Source organism: Panthera tigris, chromosome B3, assembly GCF_018350195.1.
Source record: "Panthera tigris isolate Pti1 chromosome B3, P.tigris_Pti1_mat1.1, whole genome shotgun sequence".
NCBI classification, from domain to species: domain Eukaryota; kingdom Metazoa; phylum Chordata; class Mammalia; order Carnivora; family Felidae; genus Panthera; species Panthera tigris.
In genome coordinates this window covers 18,806,495-18,820,655 of record NC_056665.1, presented here as the reverse complement: position 1 = coordinate 18,820,655, position 14,161 = coordinate 18,806,495, and the positions used below count along the sequence as shown (strand labels likewise).

The 14,161-nt window shown below is 37.6% G+C and overlaps 1 protein-coding gene across 8 annotated transcripts in view; it reads left to right on the top strand.

Moving 5' to 3' along the window:
- Positions 1-14,161, top strand: part of CERS3 (ceramide synthase 3) — a 120,198-nt gene that overhangs the window by 40,448 nt on the left and 65,589 nt on the right. For all 8 annotated transcript variants that reach the window (XM_042988197.1, XM_042988196.1, XM_007095854.3 and 5 more), the window contains one exon: positions 10,727-10,844. In XM_042988197.1, the coding sequence (XP_042844131.1) occupies positions 10,727-10,844 (118 nt within the window). The remainder of the gene's footprint in view (positions 1-10,726; positions 10,845-14,161) is intronic.

Below are 14,161 nucleotides of genomic sequence, written 5' to 3'. Positions count from 1 at the left end.
AAATGTTCTTCCTTTTTGACCATTAATTCCACTTTTTACTCACATGTTTGGATTTGTCAAAGAATGCATAAATAAAGTAGGATTTGCCGCTGCACATCCGATTTAGCAAATTACTTTCTACTACCCTGAACTCCTTGCTTGTCTTGCATAGCATGTGGTGATCTTTGAATTTGGCATCCAGGTCTTCTCCTGATTTGCACTGCTGATTTCCCACTTCTTGGTGGACAGCTCCATTTTTTACATTTTGATCAGGACTAGAACTAGAAAACTCTTTTGGTTGCCAAAGCAGCACAGCTGTGGAGGACCAACTTGCTCTGTCTTAGCCTAAGCTGCTCCAACAATAATCAGGAAGGAATCCAATCCTCTTGTAATTCCTAGGACCATTCTTGCTTCTTCTCAAGGGATTAAGTATAGTCTATGTCATTTTTCCAATCTCCTCATGTAGCTTTAACTCCCAATAATTCACCCTTAGCTTTTTCCATTCACTACAGAAAATGATGTGTTGGTCCACTAGCCTCACATCTCTGTTTGAATGCAATAGAAGTAAGGAAAATCTAACTTGGAAGTGAGATTATGTCTTTTGAAGCATGCACTTATATCTTTTTCAAGGTTTACCATATCATTTGCATTAGATTAAACCACATATGTCATAAATAAAATATTGCTTACACCTTGCATTTGAATAGAAACTTACAGTTTCACAAGTACATAAAATCACAACTGATGTGATCTCAGTCAAGAAAATAAGAAGTGAGTAACCTGGCCAAGATCGCACAGTTAGTATTCAAGGGGTAGATTTGGGACATGAACTGACATGTTATGACACCAAGTTCAGGGCTGTTGGGTTTTTTTTTTCCCATTATACCAGTACTTCTTGGACTTTCACAGTACAATACTCCTGATGGCAGACAAGAGTTAGTTAGTATCTCTTGAAAATACAGAAAACATAAGCTAGCAAATGTGAAATTTTCTGAACTATCTTAAAAACTCATGTAAATTTGATACTGTTTCAGCATCTCCCACGATATATTTATCACACGAAACCTTTCTTCTTTGGTCCTAGACTGTGTTTATATTACACGTACTCATTCCATGAAGTGACCAGTAGCTGTGATTTGGCTGGTTTATTTTTATCCCTTAGTGCTAGCCAGGAGCCATTTAAGATCAGAAAGTGATGTCCCTTCCTAGAATAACAAGAACGGAGAGAGAGAATTGATAAAGAACAAAGAAGTAGATCATTTGAAAGGGACTGACATTTGCTTTGTATTTTGGACTCCTTTTCCTTCTAAGTTTTAGCTTGTGGCATATATGTATGTGCATGTTGTTGTTGCTGACTGGGGTTGGTAGTGGGGAGTCCAGCACAGCACTTTCTAACCAGTTTTTCCAGACTCTTCTATGCATTCCTTTATGTGTCTGAAATGTGATTTAAAGGGGATCTGAGCCACTCAAATTTAAATACTTGTGGAATAAACACATTGTCTCAAAGTAAATTGTGGTCCCAGAAGGGTCAAGGCAAGGACGGAGGTGGTAAAGTCAAAAGGTAATCTTTTTTCTTTCATTTAATTGTGCCTTGAATACACTCCCCATTTCTACCATTTCTACTGAGCAACATAAGCTCATGATGGGCTAATATGTCCTCATTCTTCAAAGAAGGAAAGGTGGAATGACCCATCTGTAGCAATTTCCAAGAGTTGAAGAAGGATTGTTATTAACTGTCCTAAATTGAAATCGTCTCAAAATATGTACATTAGACTCAAATGTTATCTGAGACTTACATTGCTCCAGATATTTTGTTCTCTCATATAAACCCCGGCTTGGGGCACCTGGGTGGCTCGGTCGGTCGAGCGGCCAACTCTGGCTCAGGTCATGAGCTTACAGTCAGTTAGTCTGTGAGTTCGAGCCCCACCTCAGGCTCTGTGCTGACAGCTCAGAGCCTGGAGCCTGACTTGAGTTCTGTGTCTCCCTCTCTCTCTCTGCACCTCCTCCACTCGCACCCTGTCTCTCTCTCTCTCTCTCAAAAATAAATAAACATTAAAAAAAATTTTTTTAATAAATAAAATAAACCCCGGCTTAAACTCTGTTCAAAGAGCCTTTGAATCCTTCGTTAGCAACTGGGAATCGACCATAATTATGCCAGTGGGTTATTGTTTCTGTTTAGGAGAAGTGTTTAATTTTTTTTTATGTTTATTTATTTTTGAGAGAGAGAGAGAAAGCAGGGGAGGGGCAGAGAGAGAGGGAGACACAGAATCCAGAGCAGGCTCCAGGCTCTGAGCTGGCAGCACAGAGCCCTACATGGGGCTCCGACTCACAAACTGCGAGATCATGACCTGAGCCGAAGTTGGACGCTTACTGAGTCACCCAGGTGCCCTGTGGTTAAGGAACAGTATTTAGACTTCACATGCTTAATATCTGCCTAGGGCTGCCTTCCTTTTATTCTATAAAAGAATATTGAAAAAAGGGGAGGGGGATCTCAAATTGCTAGGCTTTTGGCTCCCAGGCAACTGATGAAGTGCCAGATGAAGAGGGGGCTGTCTGGGTGTCTGCATGGGGCCATCTGAAGGCTCAGTTCTGCAATAGTAGCAAACCTGAGAGACTCATTCCTTGGCAATTAACCTAACATTGAACCGTTTACATGGGAGCAGAAGTTCGCATTCTTTTTTCTTCCTCTTGGACATTTTTTTTTATATTCCATATCCATAAAATGAAAGTTCAGGCAAGTTAATCTCTAAGGTATTTCTAGAGTTAAGACCTGTCTCCCTTCTCTTTTCAGTTTATCAAATATTTTTATACTCCATTCTTTTCTCCTTTTTCAAAACAGAGTTTTAAATTAAGTACCTCTTCATAATTATTTACACTTACATCAGATGAAGTGATTGATTTTCCAGATTTATTTGAAAAGGAAAGATAATGCTAAAATAGAAAACTATATACTTCCTGTGTTTCGTCAAAAATGTTATTTCTGTCCTTGAAACCTGGGCATCTTAAAAAAAACGAGACCATATTTCTCTTTTTTGGTTAAATTGATAATTTTAATACAGGTGGGTTCCTCAGATCAGCAAGTGTGCTATGGATATGTATATTCACCCATTGTATATATTTATCCATATACTAATCTCCCACATGACCCTCTAGAGTGGAATGTTACACTTTATTCGGCTTTGAGGTTGGTTGTATTCCTTTACTGCATAAAGCTTTTTTTGGCTCAATTCTGCTTTGCTTTTAAAATTGTTCCTAATTTCTTCATTTCTAACATTTGAAAGAGCATTGAGTGACTCTGACTGAGAACATTACCATATTAAAACATTGTATATTTGTGTTATTCTATTAGTAAAAACAATGAATGTTTCCCTCCCAATAAAACATTTCAACTCGTAGGTTGGACAAATGAACAAATTCCATTATTTATCCAAAACCTTGTCAAATATGTATTTGGAGACTTTGTTAGTTTCAAGGACATCTTAGTTTTTGTTTGATTTGGACATTTTATGTGAAGGGAAAATTAATCATAGTTCTCAAATCATAGCATTCTCTCTTTGGTCTGTGTAAGACCTCTTGACTGATTGATTTGAATTAACTCTTTTCATTAATTACCTTTCATCCTTGTTTCCTAGTCCCATTCCTGCCCTCTGGGTTCTAATGGATTTGATGGCTTTTTGTTTGTATGACCCGGCAAAACATGTGCATAAACATAAAGTGCATGTTAGCGTTGGTTGACATAAACGGTATTGTGATGAGACCTCATTTTCTTTCTTCTTTGTAAAAATGCAGCCTCGTGTTTTATGATCTATCCACATTGCTCTATGTACATGTGGCGCATACTTAGTTTGTTTTTCTACGTCTCTGAAATGTATGGGCCATTTCCAGGAGAATTCAGTCCACTTGGAAGTTGGATTGGCTTATATATTTTATCAAATTGTTTTAGAAAAAATTTTATTCAACTCCCACGGTCATAAAAAAGTGAATTGAAGAGCTAAATGATCATTCATAACCAAAAATTTCTGGCGTTTAATTAAACACAGAAACCTCTAAGTAAGTACTAAAATAGACTGACCTGGCAGAAGATAGAGCCTTTGTTAGAACTGAAGAAAGAATAGGGACATATCGTTATTTTTTAAGATCAGCTTTATTGGGGTATGATTTACATATAATAGAGTTCATCCAAAATTTGATGCCTTTTAGCCACTATACAGTCGTGTAACCATCACCACAATTATGACATGGAAGATTTCCATCAGCTTAAAGACTTCCCTGTACCCTGTCTGGTTTATCTTCTCCCTTCCTACTAGCCCCTGGCAATCACTGATATGCTTTCTATCAGCATAATTTGCCTTTTCTATTACTAGAAATGTAATCATGTAGATCATAGTCTTTTGTGTCTGGCTTCTTTCATTGAACATAATGCACTGGAGATTGTTTTCATGTTGTTGTATGTATCAGTGATTCCTTGTCATTGCTGGGTAGTCTTTCAACACTGATACACCACAATTCATTTATCCTTCAACTAATTGTTGGAAATTTGGATTGTTTATAGTTTTTAGCTATTACAAATAAAGGTGCTATGAATATTTGAGTACAAGAATTTATAAGGACACATGTTCTTGTTTCCCTTGGTAAACTGCTAAAGCATTTGCTCTTCAAAAGACATTGTTAATGTATGTCTATACATACATACAATGGATTTTTATTCATTAATAAAAAGGAATAAACTCCAAATATATCCCCAAATACAAATGGACCTCAAAAACATTAAGTTCAGTGAAAGGAGCCAGATATAAGCAATCACATATTATTTTATGATTCCATTACATTAAATATCCAAAAAAGACAAAGTTGTAAAGGCAGAAAATAGATTAGTGATTTCCTGGGGCAGGGGTGAGAGGGAACAAGATTAACAGTAAATATGCATAAGGGATTAGATCGGGACAATGAAAATCTTCTAAAGCTGATTTGTGATGATGATTCTAAACTTGGTAAATTTACTTAAAAAAACACTGAATAGTATATTTGGAAAAGGTGAATTATATGATATGCAAAAATGCCTTAATGGTTATTATTTTTTTAATGTTTATTTATTTTTGAGAGCCAGAGTGTGAGTGGGGGAGGGGCAGAGAGAGAGAGAGAGAGAGAGAGAGAGAGAGACAGCCAGAATCTGAAGCAAGCTCCAGGCTCTGAGCTGTCAGCACAGAGCCCAAAGTGGGGCTCAAACTCATGAACCCTGAGCCGAAGTTGGATGCTCAACCGACTGAGCCACCCAAGGACCCCGCCTTTGTGGTTATTTTTAAAAATGTAAATAGAATGAAAAGACAAGCCACAGCCTGGGAGAAAATATATGCAAAACATGTATCTAATGAGGGACTAAAATTCAGAATATATAAAGAACTCTTATAATTAAATTATAATAAACAAAAAAATTACTTGATTTTTAAAATGGCAGAAGGCTTGAATAGATAATTCACCAAGGATATACAAATGGCAAGTAAACACATGAAAAGGTGTCCAATATCCTTAGTCATTAGCAAATGCAAATTAAAACCACTACACCCTGGAAATTAACAAAAATGTCAAAGTTCCTCTAAAAATTCTGTCTTCCCTAAAGGCAATCAGAAAACTAGCAAAAATTGTCAAAATAAACTTTTCAGAATTCATAATTAACAATCCAGGGATTGTTATTTAAGAAAAACAACTGACTCTTGGAAGGAATAGCAAGCTTTGTGGCATATTAACTTCCCTATTTTTATCCTTCCTTTCCACCCCTGTGATAGCCTTGAAAAACCAACAACCTGTAATTTCAGTGGAAACCATCACCTTGGCAGCCATTGAAGGGAGCAGAAGAGAGTTAGAGCTCCTTCAAAGCATCATTACCAGAGAATTATCCTTACCTGACCTGTCTTGTGGTTGCCTAGAATACAGTACTTACAAGGCTGTTGTACTGGATCTGACTCAGAAAAGTCTTTCCTTGAGGGTGCTTGTCTAAAACAAGTAGAGGCAATAGTTTAACTTTGAAACTGCCTGAGGTAGTAGATAATAATTGGGACAAACAATAGATTAAGCAAAATACTTAAAAAGGAAAACTGGAAAGGTTCCTGGGTGGCTCAGTTGGTTAAGCATCCAACTCTTGATTTCAGCTCAGGTCAGGACATCCCAGTTGTGAGATTGAACCCCACATTGGGGTTCCCACTGAGTGTGGAGGTACTTAAGATTCTGTCTCTTTCCCTCTTCCTCTCCCTCTCCCTCTGCCTCTCCCCCCCCACCGTCAAAAATAAAATAAAAAATAAAGTAAAATAAAATAAAATAAAATGGAAAATGAGATGTCCATAGAGGGCTTTGAAAAGATCGGACATATTCTTGGAAATCAGAAGGCCACTTGAAGTTGTAGAGCTTTGAGTATGCCCAGGGCTATCCACGTGCCCAGGAAAGATCTGAGAAGGCCCTTAGCTCTCACCTCTGGATGATCTTGAGGCTCTGTGCAAAAAGAAAGTGAAGGCTAAGGCAAAGTTGGCAACTGCCTAGCTGAGTGCTGAAGGTGTGTCCCAAAATGTATGCAGAGCTCCTTGGCAAAGACTGAGAGAATTAATGGTTCCAGGCATTTAAGGAAATCTATGTCCAATCATGAAATGATACCTAAGCTAATCCAATAGAGACTCCACTGCCCAAACATGACGAAGAATACAGACTTCACAGATCAGTTCAAAAGAGGAACTAGGTAAACAAATGGACAATGATAACAAACAGCAAAACAAACAAACTCTGAGGAGAGGGACAGTTTCGTTTCTAGAATTGACACATCATATTATTTAACATGTCTGATTGTCAACAAAACTTATAAGGCATGTAAAGAAACAAGGAAGAATGGTTCATGCACAGGAAAAAAATAGTAATCAGCAGAAAGTGTCCCCTACAAAGCCTAGATGTTGGACTTACTAGACAAAAACTCTAAATCAGCTATTTTAAATATGTTCAAAGAACTAGAGAAAACCATGCTTGAGAACTAAAGGAGGGAATGAGAACAATGTCCCACCAAATCAAGAATATCAATAAAAAGATTATAGTTAGAAATTATAAAAGAAATAAGAAATTTTGGAGTTGAAAAGTACAATAACTCATGAAAAACTCACTAGAGGAGTCCAACTGCGTATTTGAGCAGGTAGAAGAGTCATCAGTCTGAGTAAGAGAAAGGAAATAAAAGAATGAAAGAAAATGAAGAAACTTGGAGAGATGTGGGATACCAGGAAGCATAACGACATATGCATAATGGAAGTTCCAGAAGAAGGGGAGAAAATGAATAGGATAGAAAATATTTGAGGAAATATGGCCCAAAATTTCCCCAAATTTGATGACAAACATTAATATACACATCCAAGAGGCTAAACAAATTCCAGGTAGGGTAAATTTAAAGAGATCAGCAGCTAGATACATCACAGTCAAAAGACAAAGACAATGAATCTTGAAAGCTCAAGAGGAGCATCTATCATATACAAGAGATCTTCAATAAGATTAAGAGTCGATGTCTTATCAGCAACCATAGAAGCCAAAGGCAGTTGGAAGACATATAAAAAGTGCTGAAATGAAAAAAAAAAGATACTGTCAACTGAACAAGCTATCTTTCAAGATGGAAGAAAAATTAAGACATTCTCTGATGAACAAAAACTGGAAGAATTTGTTGCTTCCAGAGCCATCCTACAAGATATATTAAAGGAAATCCTTCAGACTGAAATTAGAGGACAGAAGACAGTAACTTGAATCCACAGGAAGAAATAAAAAGCACTTCCAGTAAAGTCACCTACATAAGAAATAAAAAGGGGGCGCCTTAGTGGCCTAGTTGGTTAAGTGTGCAACTCTTGATTTCATTTCAGGTCATGATCTCACTGTTCCATGAGTTTGAACTCCTCATTGGGCTCTGCGCTGACAGTGTGGAGCCTGCTTGGGATTCTCTCTCTCCTGTCCCTCTGCCCCTCCCTGCCCTCAAAATAAATAAATAAACTTAAAAAAAAAAAAGAAATAAAAAGAAAGTATACACACAGTTTTAATTTATAACACGTTTTCCTCCTATCTGATTTAAAAGACAACTGCATAAAACTGAAATCATGAATCTGTGTTGATTAGTATATAATTTATAAATGTATGATTTATATGATAATAACAGCACAGAGAGGGGAGGTAATGAAGCTTTTGTATATTGCTGAAATTATTTTGGTATTAATCTGAACTATGATGTTATAAATGAAAATGCCAATTGTAATCCCTAGGTTAACCACTAGGAAAAATAATTTAAAAGAAGAATATTTTAAGGAAGAGAGAATTAAAAAGATACACTTAAATATCTAACACAAAAGGAGATAGCTTATGGAAGAATAGAGAAATAACAGACATAAGATATATAGAAAACAAATAACAAAATAACAGACCTAAATCCTGTTTTATCAGTAATTAAATATAATTTGCATTAATGTAAATACTTAAGTATTTAATGTAATTAAATACTCCAACTAAAAGGCATAGATAGGAGAGATGGATAGAAATACATGATCCAACTATATGCTTTCTAGAAGAAACACACTTGAGGTTCAAGGACATAAATAGGTTGAAAGTAAAAGTATGGAAAAAATAAGCAAACAGTAACCAAAAGAGACTTGGAGTGGCTGTACTAATATCAGACAATTTAGACTTTCATAGATTTTTAAATTTTTACTGGAGACAAGGACATTTTATAATGTAAAAGGGTAAATATATCAAGATGATATAATAATTATAAACATATATGCACCTAACAACAAAGTTGTGAAATACATGAAGCAAAAACTGACAGAATTGAAGGGAGGAATAGACAACAAATAGCTGTGAATGTCTATATCTCACTTTTTAAAGTATTTATTTATTTCTTTATTTAGAGACAGCGCAAAGTGGGGGAGGGGCAAAAAGAGAGGGGGACAGAGGATCTAAAGCAGGTTCTATGCTGACAGCAGAGAGCCCAGTATGGGACTTGAACCCACAAACTGTGAGATTATGACCTGACTGGAAGTCCAACCCTTAACCGGCTAAGCCACACAGGTGCTCCTATATGTCACTTTTAATAATGCATAGAATTAGGGGAGAGATTAAAAAGGAAATAGAAGACTTGATCAGCACTATAAACCAACTTGGTCAACACTACAGACATCTGTAGAACATAGCACCCAATAACAATGGAAGACACATTCTTCTCATGTGCACAAGGAGCATTCTCTAGGATAAACCATATGTTAGACCATAAAACAAGTCTCAATAATGTAAAAAAATGGAAATCATACCAAGTATGTTTTCCAATCACAATGAAATGAAATTAGAAGTCAGTAGCAGAAAGAAATTGGGAAATGAGCAAATATGTGGCAATTGAAGAGCATACTTCTAAATAACCAATGAGTTAAAGGAGGAATCATGGTAAATTAGAAAATACTTTGAGATGAATGACAAAGAGAACATAATATCAAAACTTATGAGATGCAGCAAAAAACAGTGAGCAGAAGGAAATTTATAGCTGTGAACACCTATATTAAAAAAGAAGGAAGATCTCAAATCAGTAATCTGACCTTCTACCTTAATAAACTAGAAAAGGGACTCCTGGGTGACTCAAGTCATGGCCTCAAAGATCATGAGATTGAGCCTCACATCAGTGTCCTTGCTGTTTTTGTGATTCTTCCTCTCCCTCTGTCTTTGCCCCTCCCCTGCTCACACTCACGCTCTCTCTCTCTCTCTCTCTCTCTCTCTCTCTCTCTCTCTCTGTGTCTCTCAAAATAAATAAAATAAACATTAAAAAAAAAAGAAGATGCTAGAAAAAAAAGAGCAAACTAAACTTATAGCAAGCAGAAGTTAGGAAATAATAAGGATTAGATTGGAAAGTCAGTGAAAACCAGTACACACCCCATAGAATTGGTGAGATTGAAAAGACTGGCAAGACCAAGTGTTGGCAGGGATATGGAGTAACTGGAACTCTGGCACTTTACTGGCAGGAATGCAGTGTGGTACAGCCATCTTGGAAAACAGTTTGCCAGTTTCTTATAAAGTTAAGTGTATACTTGTCCTATCAATTCCACTCTGAGATATTTACCCAAGAATCAGGCTATTTTTCTCAAAGTTGGAACTTCAGATAAGAACACGGTAATTCTTTAAGAGAATATCACCAAATAAAACTTTCCAGAACTGCACCTGGGTGGCTCAGTTGGTTAAGCATTCGACTCTTGGTTTCAGCTCGGGCCATGATCTCATGGTTCATGAGTTCAAGCCCCACATTGGACTCAGAGCTGATGGCGCAGAGACTGCTTGGGAATCTCCCTCTCCCTCTTTCTCTGCCCTTCCCCTGCTCGTGCTCTGTCTCTCAAAATAAATAAATAAACTTAAAAATATAATAAAATTATTCATTTTAATCCCTAGGAGTCTTAAAACGAAACTCTAAGTGAAATGGCTTATCCTAATTCCTGGATCTTATATATAAATATATTTGGGTTTACATAAAGTAGATTTGAGAACAGCATGCAACTTATTTTTTTAAGTTATTGCTTGTATAAGAGGGTCTCAAAATTTGCTCTCCTTGAACTTCTTTGTCAGCCAGAGGTTGGTTGTAGATAGCCCAAGAATAACATGACCCAATGACTGGTCCTTCATTTGGAACCTAAAGTTACAGCTTGAGTTTTCTGGTGTCATTGTGGGTTCATTCTCAGATTTTGGACTTACTTTCTTTCATATTTTGTAGGTTTATCGCCATGCCTCTAGCAAAAGCATTTGGCATTAAAGAGGAAGTTAGAAAGAAGATTATACCAAATACCATCTTAGAGAATTTTTTCAAATGTTCCACAAGGCAACCATCTCAAGTAAGTACAAAGTCTTTGTTTTGGGATTAAAAAAAAACAAAAAAAAACAACTCCTTTCTTAATGTTTCAGTCACCAGTGGTTTACCTCATCTGTACAAGATATCTGTTCCAGTTAACCATTAAATGATTTGATTCATTTGGATTTTTTTCCCTCTATTGAGGGCATATGTTATATGCTTGGAATGCGTTCCAAACATAATATAAAATGACAAGTAAATATTATAATATAAAATAACCAATGCTCGTAGCTGAACTATTGTTTTCAACTACAGTGTTTAACAATCAATGCCATAATTTAGGTATAAAGATCAAAATTAAATTTTGGAGGGTAGATATGCCAAGTATACTAATATATACACAAAGTACAAAATATACTTATACAAAAGTATACTAATCACAAAAGACCGTTGTTAAGGCAGAGTAGCTCCTATCTGAGACTTCTGATGATTGTGGCACCATTGATATACATTGCACACATTTTTAAAGTCTTCACTGGGATGGCTTTTGTGAGAAGGGGCACTTTATTTTATCCTAGGCCTCAACACATTCAGAAATGTGCTGTGCTCCTACGATGCCCCAGAGATAGAATTTTTAGGAAAGTCAGAATTCTATTCACAATACAAGATGCACTTAATGAAATGTTGTAGTGCACTGCTTGTGTGCATAACATTAAAAAAAAAAAAAAAGGTTTTGATGTAATGGCTGTAAAAAAGATAGTGTCTAGGCAAGTCTAGTTTCATTTTCCCACCATAGTTAAAATGAGAGATGGAATACAAACTGTTTCAAAAGTGGTACACCCTCTATGATGACTACAGACAGCAATCACTGGTAATTTTGGAAGTCGAGAGTGTATGCTAACACAGTTTAGGATAGATAGATTTTTTTACACTTTATTTATTTTGAGAGAGAGAGAGAGAGAGAGAGAGAGAGAGAGAGAGAGAACAGGTGAGGGGCAGAGAGAGAATCCCAAGCCAGCTCTGCAGTACGGAGCCTGATGCAGGGCTCGAACCCACGGACCGTGAGATCATGACCTGAGCTGAAGTCAAGAGTTGGTCAATTAACCGAGTGAGCCACCCAGGTGCCCCTAGGATAGGTAGATTTTTAAGGGTGCTGAACTTTATTTGCTGAATTCAGTTGTTTCATGATAACTGTTTCTATTGTTGGTCTGGTGGGCTCCCTGCCCAAAGAAGGCATGTGGAAGTCTGAGCACATAGCATGAGGCATCATGTCCAGAATAGTTTCACAGCTAGCCGGCACTGTCTGTAACGTATTCTGCCCTCAGCTTCTGTCCTGGAATTCTTTGTTTTTTCTAAAATGAGGACAGTCTGACAAGCCATTTCCACGTGTTTTTTATTTCCACCTGCTCTAAATGACTGCTGTTGTTTAATTCAGTACTGTTGTTACTACTGGTGATGATAGTGCCCACACATCATTTCACATTTCTTGAAATGTGTTTATGAGAAATTGGGACTCTTTCAGAGAGTCCCTATTATTTTTCTCTCTTTCTGTTTGAGGACAACGAACTTGGGTAATACCTTATATAACACATAAGGAACTGTGCTATGCTACCCATCACTTGATATACTTGTTATAGCAAAACCTTCAGGTCAGCTTTTAGGAAATTTAAAATTATGTAGAAAATTTTATCTTTATCAAGTCTCCCTGCTGTGGAGACAAAAGAGCCATGTGACAGTTGAAGAAGTACTAACATAACATCTTGCACAATTTTCTGTGCATTGGAGGTATTGTTTTATATATCAATAAGAAAATACTTCTAGAGACTTTTGTTTGCAAGAGGATTCTATCCTAATAATATTAGAGTGTATGAAGCCAGTATTGTCAAGACTGACGTTCAACCAGATTCATCTGTGCTCTAAAACAGAAAATAAATTGCTTCAAATCATGTTCGAGTGCTATTTCTAGATGCAATTTATTAAGCAGATATCTGTAGAAATGATGGGATAATAAAATTAAGTTGTTCCCAGATTTGAGAAGATTCCAGTATGAGAGCAGGGACTTTCTTTTGCTCACTGCCGAATCTCCAACATCTAGAATGGTGCATGGCACTTGTGAATAGAGGCCCACTAAATATTTTCGAATGCCTGAGTATATAAAACTTTTATAACAGTCAAACTAGACCCAGAACTCTTTCAGTCATCAAGCAAATAGGATATAGTGCTGCAGCATAGCAGTATATGTCCTACTGTGGACCAACCAACAGCATTTGAAGCATGTCCTCTGTTTCGAGGAATCAATTCTTGCTTGCAAAGTATTTCAGAAGTAAAGGAATGCTTTTTCTTAAATGATTTTCAGCCCGTGGCGTCCTTTCTGGGTTCAGCCATAATCTCTGGCACTGATGTAGCACAGGATAGTTTGCACAGCACGTTTTCCCTCAGGAGCCCCCAGATCCTGTAACCATCCCCGTGAGGTGATGCAGGAAGCAAGCACTTATGCTGTTAGCACCCCGTTTCCACAGGGGGTCAGAGGAAGTGCTTCGGGCTACCCAGCAATGAAGTAGCAGAACTGGGTCCTCTGCTCTCAGTTCCCTGCCATATTTTGTTATGGAAATACTGTGTTCTTGCTTCCTGTGAGGGAGTTTGATGTGCGTGGGGCTCGTGGGCTAGGGAATCTAGACTTCCAGAGTTGTCCAGCACGAGGTCCTCGCTGTGAGAGCAGAGGGATTGGACAAAAAGGCCAAAGATGTCCATCTCCAGATGTGTTCCTGCGCCTCCATTCAGTTCGCACCGCAAGAGGGGGACTTAACAGTGCAAATGTCCGGTCACCCCCAAGATAGATCCCCAACAAAGCCCCCCTTGATGTGAGCCTAGCCACATTTTCTCTCCTTTCCTCTTCCTATGTTTCTACCCAGCCAGACTTCTTTCTGTTCCTCAGGCTTCCCTGTGCATCCACACTCTCATCTCCAGATGACCTCATGTGCTGGACCCTCTGCCAGGACACTTCCCTTCTTTATCCTCTCCTTCTCAGGGCATTTTTCAGGGTCCAGCGTATGTGTGACTTCCAGGAACTGCTTACACAGAGTTAGGTCCCATGGTATCCTAATCTTCCCCTGTCTTAGCACTCTTGGTATTTGATTGGAATTCTTTTGTTTTATTTTCTTACTTCCTCACCAGACAGACTGTACCCTGTGAAAGGGAGGCCCACATCAGGGTTACTCATTTGGACCTCCAATGACTGGCACAAGGCCTGCAAAAAGTAGACACCAATCAATGGTTTTGCCAACTCAGTCTCCTCAAGAGCACAAAAGCAAAACAACAACAAAAAACAACAGCAGGTGAACCCTTAGCCTATAAAAAGAA